At 35.6% G+C, this 25610-nt stretch overlaps 4 protein-coding genes across 5 annotated transcripts; 1 reads left to right on the top strand and 3 right to left on the bottom strand.

Moving 5' to 3' along the window:
* Positions 1-905: 905 nt before the first annotated feature.
* LOC7457658 (protein DNA-DAMAGE INDUCIBLE 1) lies at positions 906-6589 on the top strand. The gene is made up of 16 exons (XM_002300541.4): positions 906-1173; positions 1258-1290; positions 1657-1787; positions 2094-2202; positions 2457-2573; positions 2742-2807; positions 3320-3382; positions 3468-3512; positions 3769-3830; positions 4114-4207; positions 4869-4961; positions 5061-5130; positions 5271-5341; positions 5782-5839; positions 6063-6088; positions 6286-6589. The coding sequence occupies exons 1-16, from the start codon at positions 1108-1110 to the stop codon at positions 6412-6414; spliced, it is 1233 nt and encodes a 410-aa protein (XP_002300577.2). The 5' UTR covers positions 906-1107; the 3' UTR covers positions 6415-6589.
* Positions 6590-7484: 895 nt separating this feature from the next.
* LOC7457657 (uncharacterized) lies at positions 7485-9169 on the bottom strand. The gene is made up of 2 exons (XM_024603038.2): positions 9050-9169; positions 7485-8456 (listed from the first exon to the last, which is right to left on the bottom strand). The coding sequence occupies exon 2, from the start codon at positions 8449-8451 to the stop codon at positions 7780-7782; it is 672 nt and encodes a 223-aa protein (XP_024458806.1). The 5' UTR covers positions 8452-8456; positions 9050-9169; the 3' UTR covers positions 7485-7779.
* A 4718-nt stretch (positions 9170-13887) lies between these two features.
* LOC7457655 (subtilisin-like protease SBT5.4) lies at positions 13888-17549 on the bottom strand. 2 transcript variants are annotated; one of them, XM_024582347.2, is made up of 11 exons: positions 17390-17549; positions 17171-17298; positions 16998-17095; positions 16696-16860; positions 16482-16584; positions 15858-16395; positions 15625-15722; positions 15269-15514; positions 15039-15153; positions 14746-14959; positions 13888-14649 (listed from the first exon to the last, which is right to left on the bottom strand). In XM_024582347.2, exons 1-11 carry the CDS (start codon positions 17465-17467, stop codon positions 14111-14113), a joined length of 2322 nt encoding a protein of 773 aa, XP_024438115.1. In that variant the 5' UTR covers positions 17468-17549; the 3' UTR covers positions 13888-14110. The 2 variants fall into 2 exon arrangements, with proteins under 2 accessions (XP_024438115.1, XP_052308578.1); XM_052452618.1 differs by having other exon boundaries at positions 16482-16860.
* Positions 17550-18727: 1178 nt separating this feature from the next.
* LOC7457654 (subtilisin-like protease SBT5.4) lies at positions 18728-22248 on the bottom strand. The gene is given in 10 exon segments (XM_052452622.1): positions 18728-19501; positions 19596-19809; positions 19903-20017; positions 20121-20366; positions 20481-20578; positions 20702-21239; positions 21391-21518; positions 21521-21771; positions 21919-22016; positions 22109-22248. Coding segments are annotated over 10 exon segments (2355 nt in total). The 5' UTR covers positions 22240-22248; the 3' UTR covers positions 18728-18965.
* Between the last annotated feature and the right edge of the window lie 3362 nt (positions 22249-25610).

Genomic DNA, 25610 nt, shown 5'->3' with positions numbered 1-25610 from the left:
AGTAATTAGAGCAACAACATAGAAGAAATGCAAAACAAAACATAAAAGGACAGAACTAATCCATTATAAGCTACGACTGTTTTTGATGTTTGGTTATCTCTCTTTACTAGCTTTTCAACGTAAAAAAAAAAAAAAAAGTAGCTTTGTTGTTTTTGATTGAATTGAAGCAAGGAAAGGTTCCTAAACCATCCAATGGTGACCATTAACGTTTTTACTGCAACTCTCGAAATTAGGTGGCAAGACCAATCAATTTAATGTCTTGCTTATTTTTATGTTTTAAAAATTAAATTTTATTTTATTTTTTTTCTTTTAAATTAATTTTTTTTTGATGTTTTTAGATTATTTTGATGCGCTAATATAAAAATAATTTTTAAAAAATAAAAAAAATATTATTTTAATATATTTTTGAGTAAAAAATACTTCATAATCACACTTCCAAACATGATGTGAAGTTCTTTTCATAACTTCGTCATAATCCTCTCCTAATCATGATCGCTAACATTTAATTATTATTTTCAAATAGAAAAGATAGAAATAATTAGGAAAGAAGGACATGCTTATTTTTTTATATTCTTACCTGGATATCCTTACACCCTTTTAAAGAATGAGATTATTCCCGTTCGGGGTTAGTGGTTGTTCCTTTTAATAAGTATGTTTTCTGGAGATCGAACTCGTGTTCTCACCCTTACATAGATATGGTAGTGCCCTAAGCGTTAGACCAACACTTCATTGACTCATTAGCTTTTCTATTTGAAATGATAAAAAACCACTTCAAAATTATTCATACATGAAAAATTTATAGGTTTGGGACCTAATTAAGAAGGAGTGTATAAGATAGTGACTAAATTAAGGTCTACTAAAAAGCTATAAACATCTTAATCCAAACCGAATCCTTGTAATTTTAAAAAAACCTAAACCAACTTATCTCGCAAGTCACAAAATCGACAAAAGCCCACCTCCTTCTCCTCGAAGAAATCTTTAGCTCCTTGCGACCTTAAATACAAACACTCACACTCCTACATAAACAAAGAAACGACACGCAAACTCGAAAACCCAGAAAAGAAAAAACACCAAACTACCAAAGAGATCCAATCCTATCAAAGAAACATGAGAATCACTGTAATGACAGTAGGTGAACAGATCATATCTCTTGAAGTTGACCCTCATGAATCTGTAATCATTAATCTCTAAACCCCTTTTGTTTATTCCAGTCATTTGAATAATACACATGCTTACCATTCATTTATTTGATTACAGGTTGAAAACGTGAAAGCTTTACTTGAAGTAGAGGTGAAAGATCTCTCTCTCTCTCTCTCTCTCTCTCTCTCTCTTATTTGTATGGTTAGAGAAATCGGGTTGCTCGAAATTACTAATCTTGTTTTGAAAAACCCAATTCAAATTTGTTCGTAATGTGTTCATTAATTGCTATATGTTCCTTCTCCGAAGTTTAATTATTGAAAGTTTTGTATCTTTATTGTTATTGTTGATTTTGTATGGTGTGAGAGCACCCAAAGTTCCGAGCTTTTCCATTTTTGGAATCCAATTCACCTTATTTTTACACTGGACTTGTATAGTTTTAATTGAAGCATGGTAATTGTGCAATTTTGGGTTTGTATTCAAAGTATTGATTTTTGTTTTGTTTTGATGTGAGAGTAGACGCAGGTGCCACTCCAGCAGCAGCAGCTGCTCTATAATGGGAGGGAGATGAAGAATAATGATAAATTAAGTGCATTGGGTGTTAAGGATGAGGATTTGGTCATGATGGTCTCTAATTCTGCTGCTATTAGGTATTTACATTTTTTTTTTGTATTATTTTACCAGTTAAATTGCTTGCTCGGATTTGACCTGTCTTGTTTTTTCCTGGAATTTTGGAACATTGTCTAGGTCTTTTGTAGTTTGGTAACTTTCGGATTGACTGCTGTTGTGATTCAAGGAATTTTAGATTCTGCTTTAGTTTTTGTAGTTTATCATTTTAGTTATGGATCCATTTGTTCAATATGGGCATTGGTGATCCTAACGTCAGTATATTTGTTTAAATTGTTTCGGCATTCAAATTTTCATGCTAAATGATGAAAATCGCGCACTTTTTTCAGTGCCCCCTCCAATAATCTTGGCTTAAATCCTGATGGATCTGCTGTGAACCCTGGAGCTTTCCAGCAGCACCTTCGAAGTGATTCTAATACAATGGCTCAACTATTTCAGGTAAGATGGATAATTTTTTTGTTCAGTTTTTCTTTTCACCCTTCTGAATCTGGAGTGTCGTGCAATTTCATGTTGATTTTAATGTTTTAGTGCAGATGAGAAATATCCTGCAATCTGATAACTGATTCCCTGTCGAAAGAAGTTTCATTCTTGGCTTGTCTGTAGTGTCCATTGCATGTCTCCCAATCCTTTTATTTTTCCTTACAATGGTGCAATAAGTGATTGTCTGATGCCATCAATTTATATCGCAACAGGCTGATCCTGAACTTGCCCAAGCTGTTCTTGGAAACGATCTCAACAAACTGCAGGAACTTCTTAGGCAACGCCATCGCCAAAGATCTGAATTACGACGTCAACAAGAAGAGGAATTTGTGAGTACTAGCTTTTACTGGTGGCTCCCTATGTTATCTATTGCATCATGCCCTTTTATCTTAAGAAAAATATTCCACCATATAATTATGTTATTTCAATTAGAAATCGATTGTAAATGTTGACTGAAGGAGATGATTTACCTATATTCTTTCTGGTTTGGGATATAGGCCCTCCTTGAAGCAGATCCCTTTGACGTAGAGGCACAAAAGAAAATTGAAGCTGCCATTCGTCAGGTGAGTATTATTTAACTCTCTAATGGTAAAGGTGTCAGCAACAACTTACTAAAAGTATTTGGATGCCTGTATCCTTTTGTATTATTTTGGTAACTGTGATTGCACAACTAATGTGAGGTCGAGAATGGGGTTTTTATTGTCTAAAGTTCTAGAAATCAACTCGTATTATTTCGGCAACTGTGATTGCACATCTAATGTGAAGTCAAGAATGGGGTTTTTATTGTCTAAAGTTCTAGAAATCAAATCATTTTCTTCTTCTTCTTCATGTTTTTTTCTTTTTTAAAAAAGTGGTTATATGCTATGCAAGGACATGATGCGTGTCTTGCCCCTCCATTTCTCGTAGATGAATTCTTTATTATGGTTGCAATAAAGCAATATATATAGCCTTTTGTTTTTAGTTTCCACTCAAAGGCTTCCACTACTGATTATCATGGCATGCATTTTTTTTTTCCAGATGCTTTTTTCTTTCAGTCTGTTTTGATGTTTTCCATTCCTGCTAATTCCAAATGCAGAAAGGAATTGACGAGAACTGGGCAGCGGCCTTGGAATACAACCCTGAAGCTTTTGCCAGGGTGGTATGTATGATTTTCAACCTCGTGCAGCACAATTGAAGTTTGATTATTGGCTCTTAAATTTCATGTTTCTTCTTTAACCTTTCAGATTATGTTGTATGTTGACATGGAGGTTAATGGTGTCCCTTTAAAGGTAGAGACAGTCTTGTAATCTTCTTTCAATACATAGTGCTTGATGTGTTGTCCTTGTATTCTTTCAACATAATCATGTTTTTGCGTGTTTTTCTTGTAATCTTCATTTATTCCCCAAAACAGCTCTCATCATAGACTAGGACCACCACTGAATTTTTCTGCACGGTTTGATCAGTTTTCTCATGTGGGCATTGAGCTTGTGTGATTATGGATCAAGCCAAACCTTGTAGATATACTGATTTCTCTTTTTGTTTCAGGCATTCGTTGATAGTGGTGCTCAGTCCACGATAATATCAAAAAGCTGTGCCGAGCGATGCGGGTATGTGCTATTCTTATGTACTTGTTCCTTTTCTATTGGTCAACTTTTGAGGTTACATGGTTGGATATCCAAGTCCTTTACGTTTTCTTGTCAAGTTATCTCTTAAATAGTAACCTGGGTTTTGACTGCCTGCATGTTTCTAATTAGCATTATTTTGATTCTATCAAGTGGACATATCTTAATTTAACGCTTGCTTACAGTTCTTTTTCATTAGTGATGTTCACATACTCGCAAGAGATTAACATGGAGGGTAACCTGTTTTGTTGTTGGCATGTCTGTTCAGATTGTTGAGACTTCTAGATCAACGATACAAAGGCATTGCTCATGGAGTTGGACAATCGGAGATATTGGGTCGTATTCATGTAGCTCCAATCAAGGTATATCATCGGGGAATCGGTATATCATTGGGGAATCATTTCTTGCTTAAAGTCATCGGGGAATCACTTGTGGTCATACATGCAGTTTCTACGTACTGACATTCAGTGTGTGTACATGCTTGTTTAAGTGTATGTGTTTGCACAGACACTTGTTTCTGTGTAAGGCTATTTTACAGTTTTGTCTTGCACAAGCAAGACGAATATTCTTCTATTATTTTCAAAGTACTTTTAACATGAGAAATAAGTGAGAAACAGCTATTTATCAATTCTTAATCTAATACTGGCTGTTTGGTTATACATGGATAGTTTGACCGATTTGTACTCTTTATCTTCTCTTCTTTGGGATTTACATTTTTATATTTGATAATTAACCACTTTCGCTTCTCTCCCAATTTGTATCTCCATTATTTTTCTTACAAAAGTTTGTACAGTCGTTAAAATTGTTCAAGGTTTTTGGGCATGCATACTTTGACGTGCATGCAGATTTTTTATCTCTTTATGCTCATATTTCTCCTTTGTATGATCAAGTATTGCACCTCTCTGTTTAACTGAAGAACTTTTCTTGTGCTATCTTTTGTTCATCATGTTTTACTGTCACTCTCAACACACTATGCTTGAAGCTGATTCTAATCTCCTTGTTTTCTTCTTTTTATTCCTCTAGATTGGGAATATATTTTATCCTTGTTCCTTCATGGTACTGGATGCTCCTAACATGGAATTCCTCTTTGGGCTTGATATGCTCCGCAAGCACCAGGTAGCACCATCACTTTGTCTTGTATTGATGGCAATTTGGACCTTTGGCTGTCAAAGTTTACCTGGATGAATTTGTTCTAATTTTAGCCTGTTCATGCAGTGTATTATTGATTTAAAGGAGAATGTTTTGAGAATGGGTGGTGGAGAAGTTTCTGTACCATTTCTGCAAGGTTGATCTTCTGTATTTGCCTTTTATTTTGTAACAATGACCGTTATTCTTCTATATGCTTGATTTCTTTCAGTTATTTGAGAAAGCATTTAAGTGGTCAATTCTTTTTCCACTCGAGAACTTAAAGCTGTGTTGTTTCAGAAAAGGACATTCCTTCTCGTTTTCTTGATGAAGAGAGGTATTCAAAAGAAGCATCCAGCTCTGGAAACCCAGTAAGTCTTGTCTTAATTATATGTTATTACTGAAATAGATCCTTGTTACTGATAGGTTGCTATTTTATCTGATTTTTTGAGCTGTTTTCAAACACTAAAGAAATACCCTCCTCTTTGAGCCAGTTGTTTACTTTAATTTTGGATAATTTCTGAAATGGATACTATACTTGTATATAAGGATGTAGTTGTTTATGTAACTGAAGTTCTTGATGGGATTGCTTTTTTTCGCTTGTGAAACAAGAATGATGGGCTTTGCAGAAGAGAAAACGCTTATTACATTCCTGTATTTCAAGCAATATCTAGGAGTTTTACAGAAGAGAAAAGCTTAGAATATCAATGGTCATCTCAAACATAAATCATATGATTTTATGAATTGATGCTGACATCTGCTACTAATTTAAAAGCTAAAGTTTTGGCTTTGATCCATCTTGATTTTTCAGGTGACATCAGGAACAACAGTGAAGAAGAATGATCCACCAGCTGGAGGTCAATCTTCTGGTTAGTTCTTGTGATATGATATATGATGTTGTCAGGATACATTCTGCTGGTATTTTCAATATGAATTACCTGTTCAATTATAAGTAATCTAACTAATTTGCTGGGTTATAAATTATGCAATTGTAGATAGCTGTGTTTTAATCATCACAGGTCTGTCTTAGATTACCTAGGCGGTCAATGAATTTGATTTCCTAACTAAATCTTTTCCCTTGGTGTTCCACAGGAGTTGCACGCGGTGGCGCGACACAGGTAAAAAAAAGAATCAACATTTGGTTCATCTTTCTGCTTTGTTTCCCGTGGGAAATTTAGTCTGAGCTCTTACTTGAACAGTTTCCTTCAGTATTCTCAAGCTGATCACGCATTCTGTTAAAATCTATCTTAACGTCTTTACTCTATCAAGCCAATTTGAATGTCAATAATAGTTCTCTCTCATATTGGCTGGCCAGGGACCTGACTTTGAAGCCAAAGTTGCAAAGCTTGTTGAGCTAGGGTTTGGAAGAGAGGCAGTTATACAAGCTCTTAGATTATTTGATGGAAATGAAGAACAGGCTGCTGGATTTCTTTTTGGCGGCTGAAGATTAACTTGTTCTTTCAACGATTATTCATTGTGGGAACCATATTCATTTTGGTAATCTAATAACTTTACAATTGAAGAAGCTTTGTACCAGATTTGAACAATCTATACCCTCAAAACAAGCCTTGCAATTCAAATGAGAAGCAGATTAGTGGCCGGTGGCCCTCAAAAATTTTGATTTTTGTTCTTTAAATTATTTTTTTTTTTTGTGTTTTTTTATGGTTTAGATGTTAATATTAAAAATAAATTTAAAAAAATAAAAAAAATATTATTTTATTATATTTCAAAACAAAAAATATTTTGAAAAATAACCAATATAATAATGATGTCAAATACTATTTTATTAAATGTGCCTAAACTTGGGTTTCTTTTTGTTGCTGCGGTTTAAAAAAATAAATAAAATAAATAAATAAAAGTTAGAAATTTTAGTTTTTTTATAACTAAATTTTTTTAAAAAGAGTTCATTGGGATTGCATTATATTATGTATGTGACAATACTTTGGGATAAAATATAATTTTAACTATACTTCACTATATTCCTAAACGGAACCTTAATAGAAACCAGACCCTTGGTAGAAATCGGTGACCTCAGGCCTTGGATTACAAGGATGCGGCTTTACATCCTCCCCTATTCTTTGCAGAATTAAGAGATCGGCAATAAAGCCTGATAAATTTTAGCTTCTGGAAATCGTTATGAGAACGAAAGAGTTGCTTTGTGCATCATCCAAGACGAATTTCGTCCTTGCCTTGCGATTGCCTGAAAACTGCCTCTTGACCTAAAGGACCAGATTCATGTAGTATTAATTTTTCTTTTGAAGTGACTTGCATTGAGTTCTACCGATACCAGGTTTAGCAACCGGTTTCCTAATCTAAAGCAAAAACTCAATCATAAAATATATTATGAATGCTCAATCTACTACATGGCCATGGAGATTTTCAATTGACAACATTCCCTATTGGATACACACAAGCTACAACGCAGTTGCCGGTTTAATAGCAAGAAAATTTACTAAGCCCGAATTCAAGTTCTCAAGCTATTCCATGTAGGAGCAAAATTGCTGATGGAAGACAGGAAAAAAAGAGATAGATACTTGATGATTTATTGTTCTAAGATAGGCCATATCAACAGTAATGCACTACGAATAGTTCAAGCAGCAAGCTTAAACTGAATAGCGTTAAGCTGTTAACAGCAAAATCATTGGTACAAAAACAACCATTGGCATAGGAATAAGCGTAAATGAAGTTAAATCCATTGCAAGTACAAAACGAAAATGAATTCCTTGGTTTTTGACAGCTGATACGACATCCCCACCCAAAAATTTCATGCCGAATTACACTATGGTACTCAGCAGCACCACAAAAATGATTAAAATCTCTCTGCCAATCTAGCCGTAACTTGTCTAAGTTTTGAGTATACCTTTCCAGCAGGGGACCCTAAAATGAGGCTGCAAAGAGAATCCCTCGCAACTTTGATATTTTGAAAAGATCCTAATATGTGAATCTTGGTGTCGGCAATCACAATCCTTGTCTTGGTAGCATTTTCAATGGCAAACTTTGTTTTGCCACCCTTACCAGACAATCTCCCAATGGCCCGAGACAAATGCTCACCTCGTAGTGTTTTAACATCCTTAATTTCAAAAGATTCAACATAGAGCTCATCCAAACGCAAAAGAGCAATGGCATCTATCACATCAAAACCTAACATGAAAGCATGCACAAAATCTGCACACTTTTGTAGGTTACTTACGTCAGGTGTGTCTGATCTAGTTTTCAATTCAACCTTTCTGGCTTTGAGGTTCATACGGATATCAATCTTCATTTGCTCATATACAGGAGTGTATATTTCCATCCATGCTTTTTTAAGGGGCGAATACCGATGCGACGGGACTGAGACTTTTCTAAACTGAACTCGACCATCAGACATTTCATGAGCTTTCAAAGGCTCAAACTTTGGCTTTGCAGGCAAAGTGCCCTCAGACTTCTGTTCACGTGGAGCTATTTCAACTTCCATTGGTGCAGGGGCTTTGCTGGACTGCATTCTGACTGCACCGAATGAACACCAAACTTGGGATATTAGATACAAGTTCAAGACGGAATCTTCTTCAACTTATTAAAATAAGTAAAAAGTTTGATTTATGAAAACAAGATGAATAAGCATAAACATAATTATTCAATTTTCTGTAACACCGTGATTATCATTAAGATTAACATAAACATATACCATGATTTAATCATTAAGATTAACATAAACATTGAAACTACAGAACACCATATTAGATACAGAATCTTCTTAAATTTCTCAAAAATCAAAGAAAAAAAAGAAACAAGTGTATCAATTTACCATGCAAAAGAATACAAAAAATCCAGGATATATACTAGCATTAACCATTACATCAAAACGATAATCCTCAAAGTTACATTTATTTCACAAGTCAAATCAATTAAACATACAAAACGTCAAAAACAGAACTCAAAAAACCAAACCCTTCAAAGAAAGTTTTCATCTTTCCATAGAAAGTTTAGATTTTTCCCATCAACCAAACAAAGAAAACATAAAATCGATACAAGTTAAAAAAAAAGCATTTTTTTTTAATCCAATAAGAAACAGTACAAAAACGAAAAAGAAAGGCATTTACCTTCTAATTTTGATACTATGAAATTCAACGTAGTCTCCTTGCAGTCGTTCTCTGCTTGGGCTGCAGAGGTTGAAAATCTCCAGAGGGTTAAGATTAGGGTTTTGTCAAATAAAAGGAGCAAATCACGTGGCTATATAGCTATTTTTATATGCTTGTAAATACAACGCCGTTTTGTCTCCTTTTTGTTGAGTGGGCTTGTACCTTGTTTAGGCCTAACTTATAAATCCAAACTATTTCTCTAACTAGCTTCATAGATAGATTAGTAGGTTAATCTAATTTTTTTTTAAATAAAATGTTAAAATTGTTTTAATTTTTTGAAGTTAACGAATTTTTGATTAATCGGGTCATTGATTAATCTAATTTTTCAACTAGCTTTTATATATATATATATATATTTTTTTTTTTTGGTAAAATTTAGCTTGATTTATATTATTTGACCGGTAAATCCAAATTTAGCTATATATATTTTATATTAAATTCCCATTGAATTTGTATTCATAAATGTTCTGATTTAGTTTAGTTAATGCTGATAGACATCTTCAAGTTGAAATGAAAGACTTGGTTTGATAATTAAGAAAATATGTTAAAAGATTCTTGAACTAATGAAGATTTAAACCTTAAACCAAGATGTTAAAAGAGGTGGAAGAATTTGACTAAATCTCCTTGCGTAAAATTTGGCAAATGGGAGACTTTGAGCTGTTGTCTGCTGATGGGATCAGTGGCATGGAAGCAATGGATTTGTTGACAGACACTCTAGCTGGAAAATGTTACTTCTCAATGTTTTTATCGTTCCTACTCAAGGAAAACTATTTCAAAGGAAAAGATTGAATGGTCCAACAGCTTCTGATTTGTCCACTCTTTCACTTCCAGCTAAATCCAGTACGATGCAGGCAGCCTTCTAGAATAGATTCAGAAACAACTCCAGCTTTTCCACAGACATGAATGTCGGATTTATATTCATAATGTAGAAAAATAAGCAGGAAAACTTGAATGAATGTCGAGATTTTAGGCTCAACAACTACTGAAACTTTAGCTGGTGCCTTGATAGTTACTGTGTATGTGCCTGGAACTACATCATTCTTTACGCGGCGAGTGACAGTTACTGGGGCATTCAGACAAGGAATTTTGATTGAAGTCAGTTAAAGTAAAATCCTTGGGACATGTATGATTTCCATTTGAGAACTCTAGCTATGAGGTGTTGTTATAGCCATGGGCACATAGGAAGTTGAGGTAATCAATCATTCACGGTTGTGCCATAAACTAGGCCAGGATCTGCTGCAAGGTTTGGTTGCACGTGTCCTGCGGCATGTGCAAATGGAGTTGCGCGGAGGCCATTTGACAATCTGATGCTTGTCAAATGGCTGGCCATATTGCCCTGTAGCTTCAGTTTAAGAAACAATTACATCTACCCCAGGTGCAGTGAAATCAGGCTGCAAGAGGAATTGTTCATTTGATATAAAACAGAGAAACAAATGATCGTTCATCTTCAAAGCAAAGGCTGCCTACTGCCTAGTGAATGAACTACTGAACTAACCTCAAGTATTGCTGGCTCAATGGAATTAGGCCCCCTTGATGAGAATTTGGCCATTGCTGGATTTGAATTCACTCCCAAATCTGTATTTCCAGGACTAATTGATGCTGGAGGTTTTCTGTTTCAATAAGCATAAAGAGCATGCATAGTCTTAAAGTTGGGAATGGACTAGATTTTTTAGAAAGGGAGCAAGTGAAAAGGATAGAGGAGTCCTTACTTGGCCGAGATGATGAAGGCAATGGCAGCCTCGCCATCAGTGAGATCGATGTGGGCGGCAGGGAGCACATGAGGATAGGTTAAAAGTTCATTCCCATGTTCTCTAACATTTTCAAATATCATCCCAACAGCACCAGCAAGTTCAGCCTCATGGCCCTAACCTGACACCGTGCCAAGTCCTCCAAGGCATAGTATGATTTTCCCAGCAACCTTCTTGCGATTTCATGCAAATAACTAAGGAGACAAACCTTGTGATTTTCACACCATGTAGATATTCTACATTCCTGAATTCTGATATTCGTAGATTCGAGCAGTTCCGTTCCCAACACCAAAAACATTTTCTCCAGGAACAAAGCTACAACCAGCGGTCGATAAATAGTATGCAACCAAAAAATTCCCTTCCATCTCGATGGCACAGGGCCCATTCCTTCATCATCAGAGCTCCTGGATTGTTGCCCTTCACCTACAACAATGGCATGCAACCAAAAAATGTAAGAAAGTATTACAACCGGACTCTCTTAGAACTCCAAAGCCAGAGCCTTTACTGGTGTCAATACTTCCAATGATCACATCTTCACCAGTCTGCCTTCTTCTGAAGCGAGTTGAGTGCTCCATTTTTCTCAAATCCAAGAAAACGCCAAGCATGTTTTGTGTGTAGTTCACTCTCTGTTCTCAAAAACTGATATCACATCTGCATTTTGTGAAAAATGAAACATTAACCTATTGATCTTGAAATTGTTACCTTAAAGTGCTCCCACTTGAGCTTCATCAAGGAATGCAGTAAAACCATTTCGTGTCAAATAACTAATTCAACCCAAAAACTTAATTATATGAGGTCCCACAAGATATGATTTATATTATTTTCTAACACATTTTTTTAAGTGAAAGCTCTTTGGACTTGAAACTTGTATATGTTCACACTACCTTGTGTTTAAATTTTCTATCAAATAAATAAAAACGATGAGATTCGAACTCGTGACCACTTGATCATTAAGGCTATAATACCATGTCAAAGAACCAATTCAACTCAAAAACTTAAATTGTTAGATGAAATTCTAAGATATGATTTATATTATTCTCTAACAATACGAGTAAATTATTTGATCCTCAACCTTTTAATTTCTACACAAGAAATTATTAATACTCGTAAATAAAACTTAGTAGTTTAACAAAAGCCAAAGAACTTCTGAAACTTTTCAATAATACAAGCATGATCCAAGCAGATCAAAATGTAATCTTGTCATCTTTTGTATATTAAATTTATGATTTTATGAATATTAATTTTTATATTGACATCATTTTATATATTATTACTATCTTGGAGAGATAATTATTCAAACCATTCGAAACAAGTCCTTAGCTATTGTTCTTGTTCTTCAAAAGAAGTTTTGATGGGATCCTATCTATCAAAATTTCTTACTTCTAATACTGGCGAACAAATAATCATTGAGCCCTTTTCTTTCCAGAGAACACACAAAAAAACCCGTCAAGAGTCGAGCTATTAGAACCATTTAATCACATAATTTTATGTTCTACCAAGAAAAGAAAAAAAGAGAGTGAGCACAACGAATAGGAAAAACAATAAAATGAAAATGAAAAGAGTTTTTTCTTGATTCTTGTCATCTAACAAGAAAAGGCATGGAAAGGTATCTAAAAAAAAAAAAAAAATATCGGGTTTTGGTTATGATGCTAAGTAGAGCCTTGGGTTTATTTTGGATTCAAATAGGTTTTGGAAAATTCAGCGTAAAATGCTTAAAACATAAGCATGGATAGAAGATGAAATAATAATAATAATAATAATAATAATAATAAAATCATGTAATTGGATACTTGATGTTACTGCAACTATAGAGAAAATTTTATGATACTAAATAAATAACTAGTGATATTTTATTAATTATTTTTTGCCAATTATTTTCTAAGTCTATTATTTTTTATTTTAAAAAATAAATATAAAAAAAATACATTAATTATTTCTTCAACACCATAAATTTTCTCACACCCATGAATCCTATTAAAAGTTTCTAAGGTTGCGAAGAGAAAAAAAAAGAGTAAAAATTATGTTCTCTTTTATCCCCGAGGGAAGAAATGTCACTAGCTTTTCCTTGAGTTAAAAAATAAGTACCATCATCCAAGTATGACAAAAAATAAATCTAAATGTATAGTTATTATTATTATTATTATTATTATTATTATTATTTTGAAGTATGATTTTCTCTATTTGTTTTAAAAAAAGCTTGAAATGATATTGTATTCGATAAAAAACCTAGTTTTTCATTAACTCAACTTGAGTTGGGTCCCGAGTTTTTATGTTATCGGGTTGACCTTCACGCTAGACCGAGTCTTATAACTAGGCCTAAAGGGACATCCTCTAGTTTGTACTAACTAATTGATCCATGCTCTGTTACGGGTTAGATATTTTTTTTCAACAAAAAAAATATGCAGGCTTTTGCAACGTGTTTTTTTACATAAAAAGGCTAGATATTGCTGGGCCTTGCAAGCTTATTTTTCAATTAATTTTTGACACAAAATATCTAAAAAACACCCAAACATTCTAGATATCTAGATAAACTCATATATGGTCTAAAAAACCTAAAAATACTGTTCAAAAACTTGAAATCAACTCAAAACAAAAATTCCAAACTCAAATTTTTTTTAAACAATTTGAAGATAAAAAAAATACCTAAGTGAAACTTTCCTTACCAAATAAAACCCGTTGACACCATGATGGACTGTTTTGATGGTTGAAATCGGTGTCAATAATGATTTTCTCTCTACCACCAGAATATAATGACTATATTTTATCTCTCAAACTTAGAACTAAAAATAATAAAGAAAATGATATTTTAGAACAAAAGTGATTTTTTCTAAAACAATTTTTATAATTTGAAAAGTGTAATAATTAAGTTGAACATTTCACCAAGAGTTTACATTCCACTAAAAAGTTGAAAACATCACCCATCTCATCTGCGTGTTTCATTTTGGTCCTATATTTTTTAATTTTTTTATTCCTTAACAATTTTAGTGAAATTAACCTTTAATTAGGTTTTTAAAAAGCAAAATAAAGAAAAAGAAAAAGAAAGGAGATGAAAAAAAAAAAACCTCATTGGCACAGTAAATCTATTGTGCGCATGAGTGTGTGTTTATAGTTCAGGGGTGAACAATAGTTCCCCCACTCCTTCAGAATGTTGTTAATTCATGGTATGGGAAAATTAACATGAAAAAATAAATAAATTGAATTGAATTGAATCAGTGGGAAGATTATAGATGAAAGTACAGTTGTGTGTACTGAAATTGTCATCTACAATGAACATCTACGCATGCTTCACCACAAGAGGACTCTTGACATGATGGCCGTTGCTATCTGACCACGTAAGGTGCCCAAATGTGTAGTCTTTCGGCATTCCATTCACTACAGGCTTAAAAGTAACCTTGAAAATCTTCTCTTCACCGGCTTTCTTGAATTCCAAGCTTGAAGGTTCAACAACCACTGAAACCTCAGGTGGTGCCTTAGCTTTGACTGTGTATGTGCCCGGAGCCCCTACGTTCTTCACTCGGCGAGTAACAGTCACTGGGCCATTGAGATCAGGTACTGTGATTGAAGGATAGTTGAATTCAGCCAAGCTAGCATTCTCAGGACATTTATAAGGCACGCCTGAGAATTCTATTATGAAGGTACTGTTATAGCCATGGGCACATAAGAAGTTAAGGTAATCAATCTCGTTCGTGTCATAAACTAGGCCAGGATCTGCTGCACGATTTGGATTCACATGTCCTGCACCATATGCAAATGGTGTCGCAGGTTGGCCATCAGCATCGAGTATTCTCTTCTTGGAGTTAGATATTGTTTTTGCTGCGCAGATAAAAAAACACGAATTCGGTCCAATTAGCAGGGCTATAACAACATGCTGCAGACTTTTGCTAGTTTAAATTGATCAAAAGCATGCACCTGTTGTCATGATTGCAGATTTAAGAGCAGCTGGACTCCAATCTGGATGGATAGCTCTAAGGAGGCCAACAATGCCGGAAACATGAGGGCATGACATTGAAGTGCCAGACATGGTGATGTAAGGTGTCCGACGCTTGTCAAAAGGTAGTTCAGATGGCCCTAGAGCTTCAGTGTAAGCAGCGATTACATCAACCCCAGGTGCAGTGACATCAGGCTGCAAGAGAGAATTGGAAAATAATGGATAGTTCATATCGAGAGCAATGGAAGACAAGAGATCGTCCAATTGAACCAACCTTGAGTATTGCTGGCTCAATTAAACTAGGTCCCCTTGATGAGAATGCAGCCATCACAGGATTCGGCACGACTCCTAAATCTGTATGTACTGGACTAATTGATGCTGTAGGATTTCTATTTCAATGTGCATAAAGAGCATGTTTAAGTCTCTAATATAGCCTTTGAGATTGACAGGATTTAGGTGAAAGGGAGCAATCTGTGAAAAACAGAACAAAAGAAGGATTGTTACTTGGTCGACTTGATGTAGTTCATTACAGCTTGACCATCAGTGAACGTGAGGTGGGCAGCAGGGAGCATATGAGGATCGGACAAAATTTCACTTCCACTTTCTTCATCATTTGCCAATATCATCCCAACGGCACCAGCAAGCTCAGCCTCATGTCCTTTTACTACTCTACTGTTTATTCCTCGAAGGCATACTATAATTTTCCCTGCAACCTTCTTGGGATCAAGTGTTCCATTTTGGCATAGCTGACTGCACAGTTTAATGCAAATTAATGATATGGCTAACCTACCGATTTGCAAACTACATAGATGTTCGACATTCCTGAATTATGATATTTGTAGATTAGAGTAGTTACTTACGCATCTGCAGCTGGTGCTGTAGGAAGCCTTGCTTCTGCGGCATTGATCAATGGATAGAATTTCCCAGCTGGTAAGCCTTTACTTGCAACACTTGATCCCTGAAACGAGAATAAGGTTATTAAATGTGTTTTAGCTCCAAGTTTCAACAATATTTTAACGGCATAGTGCCACTGATAGGCTTAATGACAGACAATTATGGTAGATAATCTTGGTCCTTTACAAGAAAACAATACCTTGAAAAACTTCTTGTTGCCAAGAGTAACAGTGGCTGAAAACTCACGATCCAGTGTACTAGCACCAATCGTAAACAACCAGGGAGCCCCATGAGCCACGGACCCAGCAACTGGTCCGCTATTGCCGGCTGAAGCAACGACGGGAATGCCTTTCTTGATGGCATTGAAGGAGCCAATGGCCATTCCATCTTGCAAAAATTCTACAGCTTGATGTGGACCCAACGACATTGAGATCACATCAACTCCATCACCTATGGCAGCATCAAAAGCTGCCAAGATATCTGCATCAAAGCATCCACCATTGTCTGAAGGCCAGCATACTTTGTAAGCAGCCACGTGAGCTTTTGGCGATCCACCTTTAGCAGTTCCATTCCCATAACCAAAAATACTCGCTCCAGGAACAAAGCTACCACCAGCTGTAGATAAGGTGTGGGAACCGTGGCCCTCGGTGTCACGGGCAGTATTCCACTCTGTAGGGATTGGAGTAGGACTTGCAGAAGCAAAACCTTTGTTGAAGTACCTTGCACCAATAAGCTTTCTGGTATAGCACCAAAAATGTTTCGTCAAAATCTACACTATTCAGTTTGTTAGAGAAACTTGATCAAGAAGAGAAAGAGAACTGACTTGTTGCACTTAAATCCACCTCCAGCCTGACAAGTTCCCTTCCATCTTGATGGCACAGGGCCCATTCCCTCATCATTAAAGCTCTTGGATTCTGGCCATACACCTATAGTGATAGTACGCAGCCAAAAAATGTAAGAGAGTATTACAATTGGCAAAGAACCAATATGAACACTGTTAAGATTTTTCCCTTGGAGCTTCAAGGACAGAACCTTACCGGTATCAAGATTTGCAATGATTACACCTTCACCAAAGTTTGCCTTCTTCTGAAGCGAGCTGAGGGTAGGTGCTCCATTTGCTTCAAATCCCATAAATTCCCATGAATGTGTTGTGTGCAACATTCTTTCTTTGTTCTCGAAAACCGATATCACTCCCGGATTACCTACATTTGCGAAGAAAGAAACAATGAACCTATTTGATCTTGGAATTTTTAAAAACTCAAAACAAAGTTTTACGATATAGAGAATAAACAGAGAAAAAGCAGAGCAAAATAAATAGATACAAATTTGTAATTCTTACCTTTCATGGCAGCTACTTGAGCTTCATTGAGGTTTGCAGCAAAACCATTGATACATTTAGTGTAAGAGTAAATCATCACATCCTGGACATTCTCTTTGCTGCGTAAGAATGTGACAATAATGAATAAAGGTTGATTGTTTAATCGAATTCAGTAACTTTTCGACAAAGCAAACCTCTCCAAGCATGATCCAAGAAGATCAAAGTGTGATTTGGTCATGTGCTGCACATCTAATTCTGAAGAACTCTCTCCAGTTGATGATAATGGGGAAAACGAAGACTCTCCCATGTAAACTATGTAAGACTGCATGAAACAAAAAGCATCAATAATTCCACAACTAAGCTTGGATCAATAGCATTTACATGTAGGGCGATGAAGAGGGAGACAATCTTGCCTTTTTGGCAGCACAAGTCTGAAAGAGATAAAGGAGAAGGACAGATAGAGCTAAGGGAGACAACCTTAAGAGCCTCATTGTTTCTCTCTCAATTGCGAAATTTCCTTTCACAGTAGAATTGCAGTATGCTCTGTTTTACCCTGTTTTTAAACTCTGTTTTTTTGCCTATTCCATTTATTTTTAGTCAAATCTTACTTCTATATTTTTGGTGTGGACAGCCATGGAATCCTCAATTTTGATGGATAAGAATGATTCTAGGAACAAAGCTAACATTATTTGAGCAAGAACTTGTCAAGGAATTCAAAACAACTACTATTTCTCATACAACTCTTTCTTCCAAAAAAAGAAAAGAGAGAGAAGACAACAAATGGAGCAAGAAAATTTCTTGCTTCTCCACTTATTCCTCCTACTTATGGATTGGCAGCCCGATATAACGTGATCATAAGGGTAATCATGAGTAAAGTTTTTTATATTTATATTCTATCTATACAAAGAAAAATTATATATTCACGTTTTATTTGAATATTTATATAGATATTCATTGTACAACTATTATTTATTATTCAATATATATATACACACACACACACACACACACACACCCTCTCTAAAAAAACCCATCATTTGTCTTTTATTGTTTCAAAAATATTTTTAAAATGAAAATCACCAATGTATGATGGCTTGAGAGATAGTGATTGGTGATAAAATAAAAGATTTTATTAATTGAAATTATAAAATAATTAATGCTTGCCACATATGATGGCTTGAGAGATGATAGTAGGTGGAGTAAGAAGGGAACACTTATTATTATTTTCTAAGAAAAAAAAATCAATTTATAAGAAAAGTGCAATGTTCTATCAATTTCTAAACTATCTTCATAATTTTTCTAGATTTTTTTTTATTTTTGATAAATCATGAAAATATAGTTTTATTCACACGATGTTCAATATTAAACAGTAAAACATCTTCCACAAAACCTTCATATATATGAGTCTAACTTGTTTGAGAATTTTCTAAAATATATTGAGAGAAATCTATGAACTTATCATTTATAAGATCTAAATATCATTTGTATAACCATGATCTGTATTATTTTCCAATATTTTCAGATGTGATTATTAATTTTTTAGAACTATCATTATATAACTTATTTACTTTTTCTATCACTAATTAAGGTTTTGATATGGTTTTTTAATTAAAATAAAATATAAAAAATTCTGATATGGTTACAAAGAGTGAGTGGATTTCTCTGTTCTCTAATTATTATATTAATCATCAAACAATTTCAACACAAATAATGAATGAAAATTAACAAAAAAAAAAAAACCTCAATGAAAATTAGTGAATGGAGGAGAGCAACACTTGAATAGAATAATAGAATGATGGAAAAGGTTGATGAAAATACATTTGTGCATGTATCAGTACAACGCAGAAATTGTTTTTGGCCATGATACACAAATTTTTTATCTACAATGAAATCTTCTCCTTGTGCAGCTTATCATCTCTTGTTCTTCCACCATTCCCAATATGACCTACAAATTAAGAGATGATCGAGGATTGTAGGCAATAATCCCATCTACACATGCTTCACTACAAGAGGACTCTTGACACGGTGCAAGCCATCTGACCATGTTAGATGCCCAAATTCGTAGTCTTTAGGCATGCCGTCCATTATAGGCTTAAGAGTAAGCTTGAAAAGTTGCTCTTCACCAGCTTGCTTGAACTCCAAGCTAGAAGGTTCAACAACTACTGAAACCTTGGCTGGTGCCTTAATGCTAACCGTGTATGTTCCTGGAGCCCCTACGTTCTTCACTCGGCGAGTAACAGTTACTGGGCCTTTAAGATCAGGAACTGTGATTGAAGGGTAGTTGAAATCAGCAAAACTAAAATTCTCAGGGCATGTATAAGGTCCATCTGAGAATGCGTTCAGCAAGGTCTTGTTATAGCCATGGGCACACAAGAAGCTTAGGTAATCATTCACGTTTGTGTCGTAAACTAGGCCAGGATCTGCTGCCAAGTTTGGCTGCACATGTCCAGCACCATACATAAATGGGGTTGCAAGTTGTCCATCATAATCAAGCATTCTCTTCTTGTTGTTACATTTTGTTTTTGCTGCGGAGAAAAACCAAATCCGCGGTTCAATTCGCAAGGGCTGGAACAACATGCTGCAACACTTTTCTACTTTATATTGATAACAAGCATGTACCTGTTGTCATGATTGCAGATTTAAGAGCAGCTGGACTCCAATCTGGATGGATAGCTCTAAGAAGGCCAACAATGCCGGAAACATGAGGGCATGACATTGAAGTGCCAGACATTACCATGTAAGGAGTCCGGCGCTTGTCAAATGGTCTTCTAGATGGCCCTATAGCCTCGGTGAAAGCAGCAATTACATCGACCCCAGGTGCGGTGACATCAGGCTGCAATTGGAATTGTTCATTAGGCATAAAACAGAAAAATAAATGTGATAGTTTATGGAGAAGCCAAAGACTTACTAGTGAAGCAGAACTAACCTTAAGTACTGCTGGCTCAATTTTACTAGGTCCCCTTGATGAGAATTTGGCCATTGCTGGACTTGGCTTTACTCCAAAATTTGTAATTGCAGGGCTAATTGATGCTGTAGGATTTCTATTTCAGTTGGCATAAAGAGCACGTATAAGTCTATAATGGCATTAAACTTGACAGAATTTGAGATAAAGGGAGCAAGTGAAATGGATGAAAGAGCTGTTACCTGGTTGCTTTGATGTAGTCCATGACAGATTCACCATCAGCATAAGTGATATGGGCAGACGGGAGCTCATAAGCTTCCAAGTAAAGTTCGTCCCCAGATATAATATCATTAGCTAATATCATCCCAACAGCGCCAGCACGCTCAGCCTCGTATCCCTTCGGCAGTCTCGGGCTTTGTCCTCGAAGGCACAGTATGATTTTCCCAGAAACCTTGTTGGGATCAAGTGTTCCATCTAAGCATAGTTGTCTGCACAATCAATTCCATGCAAATTATTACCATGGCCAACCTAGTGATTTGCACACTATATTGATGTTACACATTTCTGAAGTATTATACTTGTAGATTGGAGCGGGTGCTTACGCATCTCTAGGTGTTGCTTCGGCAAGCGCTGCTTCTGCACCGTTAATTAGTGGATATAATTTTCCATCCGGCAGGTTTTTACTTGCCAGAGTTTTTCCCTGAATTCACAAAATGGTCATTAAACAACTGAATACCTTGATGAGCATAAATAGTAGATCCTAGAAAACTCATGGCGATTGCCTCATCATTTCGGTGAGAATTTTAGTTCCTCGAAAGAATACCTTGAAAAGCTTCTTGTCGCCAAGAGTAACAGTGGTAAAAATCTCACGATCCATTGTACTAGCACCAATCGTGAACAACCAGGGAGCCCCATTTGTTATGGATCCATCACTTGGTCCATTATTGCCTCCTGCAGCAATCACTGGAATGCCTTTCTTAATGGCATGGAGGGAGCCAATGGAGATTCCATCTTCATAAAATTGTATAGGCTCGTCAGAGCCCAGTGACACTGAGATCACATCAACTCCATCAGAAATGGCAGCATCATAGGCAGCCAAGATATCAGCATCAGTGCATCCACCATTAGCGGAAGGCCAGCATACCTTGTAAGTAGCTACACGAGCTTTTGGCGCTCCACCCTTAGCAGTTCCATTGCCAACACCATAAACATTTACTCCAGGAACATAGCTACCACCAGCAGTTGATAAGGTGTGGGTCCCGTGGCCTGAGGCATCGTCACGAGCAGTATTCCACTCTTCCGGTACAGGGCCATTGTTAGCAGCAAAACCTTTGTTAAAGTACCTTGCGCCAATAAGCTTTCTGGTATAGCAACAATAACAACAAAAAAAAACCTCATGGAAATGTGCACATCCACTTATGATACCTACTCTACCGTCCTTTTCGACATCTAAACATGTTCAAGTCTTAAATTTGTTCGGAAAAATTGATCAAGAAGAGAAAGGGAACGGACTTATTACAAGTTACTCCACCTCCATCATCACAAGTCCCCTTCCATTTTGATGGCACAGGACCCATCCCTTCATCGTTAAAGCTCTTAGATTCCGGCCATACACCTAAATCAGTGGCATGCAACCAAAAAAAATGTAAGAGAGTATTACAGGTGACAAGAAACAATATGGACCTGGTTAGCTATTTTTCTCTTATAAATCCAAGGACATAGCCTTACCACTGTCAAGATTTCCAATAATTATATCTTCTCCAAAGTTTGCCTTCTTCTGAAGCGAGTAGAGAGAAGGTACTCCATTTTTCTCAAATCCAAGAAAATCCCATGAATGTGTTGTGTACATTCTGTTTTCTTTGTTCTCAAAAATCGATACCACCCCTGGATTATCTACACTTTGGCAAACAATGAAACAGTTAACCTATTTGATCCTGAAATCCTCTTAAATTTATAACAAAGTTGTATGAAACAGAGAAGAAGCAGAGCGAAACAGAGCATTTGAAGCTTGAGAAATCAACACAACAGTGTCATTCTTACCATTAAGTGCTGCAACCTGAGATTCGTCGAGAACTGCAGCAAAACCATTGATACATCTAGTGTAAGAGTAAAGCATCTGATCCTCAACCTTCTCTTTTCTGCATGAGAAATATAACATTAATGTACAAATTTTGATTGTTTATACAAATTAGCCAGAGAATTATCAAAAGCTTTTCGACAACGCAAAAACCTGTCCAAGTATGTTCCAAGCATATCAAAGTGTGATTTTGTCATTGCTTTAACATCTAATGTTGTCAACGATGACTCGGAAAATGATTTCTCTCCTGATGATGATGATGGGGAAAATGAAGATTCTCCCATGTAAACTATGTAAGACTGCATGAACAAAAAGGCATTAATAATCCCATAACCAAGCTTAGATCAACAGCATTTACTTATAAAGCAACAAAAAAGGAGACAATCTTGCCTTTTTGGCAGCACAATTCTGACTCTGAAAGATATAAAGGAGGAGAATAGAAAGAGACAAAGGAGAGAACATTGAGAGCCTCATTGTTTCTCTTACTTGCAGAACTTCCTTTCGGCGTAGAATCGCAAAAAGCTCTGCTTTTCCCCTGTTCTAAAATTGAATTTGTTAAGCTTTCCCCTGTTTCGAAACTCTGTTATCCTTCTTGCCTATTTTTAGAGGGTAGCAAAATTTTCCCTCTATATTTTTGGTGTGAACAACCATGGAATTCAACTTCCTTTGCTGGAAAGAGTGATTCTAGCGCCAAATTTAAACCCCTTTTCATTTAATTTGTTTATTTTTTTCCTTTTTTTTTTCTCATAACCTTGAAGAGAAATATATATCATATATTTTCAGATTGTAGCTCAAATATCACTTTGATGGCTCCATTGATAGATACAAAGCCTGCTTAGTTGCCAAGAGCTTCACACAACTTGAAGGTGTTGACTACCAGGAGATATTTTCTCTTACTGCCAAAATTATATCTGTTCGCTACTTACTTGCATTGGCTGCAGCTTGGGGCTGGTCCCTCCACCAACTGGACATCAATAATACCTTCTTCCATGGAGATTTATATGAGGAAATCTATATGTCTCCGCCGCCGGGGCTCTTGTGACAAGGGGAGGAACATCTGGTGTGTCGCCTCCATAAGTCCTTATACGGGCTGAAATAAGCATCTTGTTAGTGGTTTGCAAAATTCTCAGAAGCCATTTGCTCTGATGGCTATATACAATCTCAAGCTGACCATTCCCTGTTCACCAAACAACAAGGCAAGTCCTTCACATCTCTTTTAATATATGTTGATGACATTCTGATTACTGGAAATGATCTCATTAGCATTATTGCCACTAAAACCTTTTTGCATAAACTTTTCCACCTCAAAGATCTTGGCACTATTAAATACTTTCTTGGGATTGAGGTTTCAGCTTCTACAAATGGGATTTTTATTTCCCAACGTAAATATGCATTGAACATCATTGAGGATGCGGGGCTGTTGGGTGCAGCTCTTATTGATACTCTTATGAAACAAGGTTTGAAATTATCAGAAAAGGGTGACTTACTCAAAGAGCCGGGTCGATTTAGAAGATTAGTGGGTAGATTAATCAACTTAACTGTATCAAGACCAGATATAACATATGTTGTCCATGTCCTAAGTAGATTTATGCATCAACCTTGTAAGCTTTATATGGAAGCAGCTCTTTGGGTTGTGCGACATCAAAAGGGTGCACCTGGTAAATGCTTGTTTTTCTCTTCAAACACTGATTTCAGATTGAGAGCCTATTATGACTCAGACTGGGCATTATCTTGGAAATTAAAAAAGACAAAAGACAGTTTCATTATCTTCTGCAGAGGCTGAGTATCGCGCAACGACGGGAGCATGCTATGAATTAACATGGCTTCGATACCTATTGAATGACTTAGGACTTTTGCATTACAAACCGGCTTTGTTGTATTGTGACAACAAGGCTGCTGTAACGTTTTGAATTAAAGAGATAGGAAAAGGCTATAAAACCCTTGAAGGCTTAGATGTAGGAATAAATTAAATGAGGGGTATAATAGTAATTGAATAAATGGATGATAAATATAAATAGGAAGTAAAAAAAGAAAAAGAAAGAGGGATCTGAAATTTTAAGAGAGCAAATCGGTAGGAGAGAAAGGGGAAAGAAGAAGAAGAAGATAAAAGAGGGAAATTAGAAGGGAAATAGAAAGGAGTTGAAGAAAATAAGTTTAAAGGTAAGATTTAGGTTTATAAATGTATAAATATGTTCTTTGAACTTTAAATTTCGGTTTTGATGAATGTTAGGGTTTTGAAGATTGTGTTTTGGGTTTGATTGATGAATTAATTTGAATGTTATAGGGTTGATTGTTGTGGGTATTTCATTATTTAGTTGATTTTAAAAGATTGTAGATAAAGATGATGAATTTGAGTTATGATTTTGTTTGAATGGTGAATTTGAGTTAGAAATCTGGAAAGAACAGTAGGCTTTCTATGGAAATTCTGGGTTTGAGGTTGAAGATGACAAAATTTCGGTTTGGTCCCTCAATTTGTGAAAATTACAGTTTAGTCCCCAAACTTTGGAAAATTACAAATTGGTCCCTGGAGCATATTCCGAGATTCTCAACAGAATAAAAGATGAATTATGGGCAGAATTCCTGTATAGTTATGAAATTTTAACACTTTCAATTTGGTCCTCCAATTTGACAAAAATTACAATTTGACCCTAAAATTTTGGAAAAATTCCAAAATGGTCCCTGGAGCATAATGAGATATTCTGGACAGAATTGAGGATTAATTATGGTCAGAATTTCAGTATAGTCATGGATTTATGATATTTTTAGTTTGGTCCTTCAATTTGACAAAAGTTACAATTTGAGCCTTAAAAATATGATAAATTCCAGATTGGTCCCTAGCTGTAATATTAGCTTTTGAAGATTGGTTTGATGAATAATTAAGGGTTATTTAGTAAATTATTACCAATTTTATTATTTGTTTTATTGTGGATTGGATTTCGGGAAAAACCGTTTTATGTTGGGTTTTTAGGAAAAATAACTAGTTTAGTCTAAAAACATATAGGGTTATGGAATACACCCTTAGATAAGTGTATTAAATAGGTTATATATTATTTTGAGTCATTCTTGAATATGTCTCCTTGGTATTCAGATAATCCTAATATTCTACCGGCAGGACATTAGTAGGATTTCCTTTTGTATCTGCTTTTGAGTGCTATTTGCTTTCGAGTCAGGTGAGTGGATAATTTTCCATATGCATGAGAAATATTATAAATATTTGATTTGTTATTATGAATTGGATCATGCTTTTTGATAATATATATTTTGATTATTATCCTTATTATGATAAAGCATGATCAATTGTTAAATCTGAATTCTTGATATGAACCAGTATATATTTTGAATTGAATTCTGAATTGATAGCTCCTCATTTGATTTATGTCATGAGTTGAGCATTGAGATATAAATGTGTCTGTTTGATTGTGATTATGAACCTATGGTATGTGAGTCAGAATACCCATGCTAACAGGGTAGTGTTAGTCTTTGTGCACATCGTATTTGAACTCTAGTTGGTCGGGGGAGTCACCAACCTGTGTGGACTGATCATCCCACAGTACGGAGCCTCATGCTCATTGCATTTTGATTTTCTGACGAGTTTTACCATATGATATCCTTGTTATAGCCTATTTGAGAAACCTTCCTATAAGAACCTAGAGCC

This window comes from Populus trichocarpa, chromosome 1 (genome assembly GCF_000002775.5).
Source record: "Populus trichocarpa isolate Nisqually-1 chromosome 1, P.trichocarpa_v4.1, whole genome shotgun sequence".
NCBI lineage: Eukaryota > Viridiplantae > Streptophyta > Magnoliopsida > Malpighiales > Salicaceae > Populus > Populus trichocarpa.
The sequence above is the reverse complement of the archived record's forward strand: the minus strand, read 5'-3'. Positions and strand labels throughout refer to the sequence as shown.

Excerpts from the sequence above, each read along its gene's own strand:
- LOC7457657 (XM_024603038.2), bottom strand. The coding sequence starts at position 8,451 with ATGCAGTCCAGCAAAGCCCCTGCACCAATGGAAGTTGAAATAGCTCCA.
- LOC7457655 (XM_052452618.1), bottom strand. The coding sequence starts at position 17,467 with ATGAGGCTCTTAAGGTTGTCTCCCTTAGCTCTATCTGTCCTTCTCCTT. Across the intron at positions 16,861-16,997 it reads TCAAGTAGCTGCCATGAAAG|GTAATCCGGGAGTGATATCG; the intron begins GTAAGAATTACA and ends TCGCAAATGTAG. Across the intron at positions 15,154-15,268 it reads AACTACATCAAGTCGACCAA|AAATCCTACAGCATCAATTA; the intron begins GTAACAATCCTT and ends ACATTGAAATAG.
- LOC7457658 (XM_002300541.4), top strand. The coding sequence starts at position 1,108 with ATGAGAATCACTGTAATGACAGTAGGTGAACAGATCATATCTCTTGAA. Across the intron at positions 3,831-4,113 it reads AGCTGTGCCGAGCGATGCGG|ATTGTTGAGACTTCTAGATC; the intron begins GTATGTGCTATT and ends ATGTCTGTTCAG. Across the intron at positions 4,208-4,868 it reads TTCATGTAGCTCCAATCAAG|ATTGGGAATATATTTTATCC; the intron begins GTATATCATCGG and ends TTATTCCTCTAG.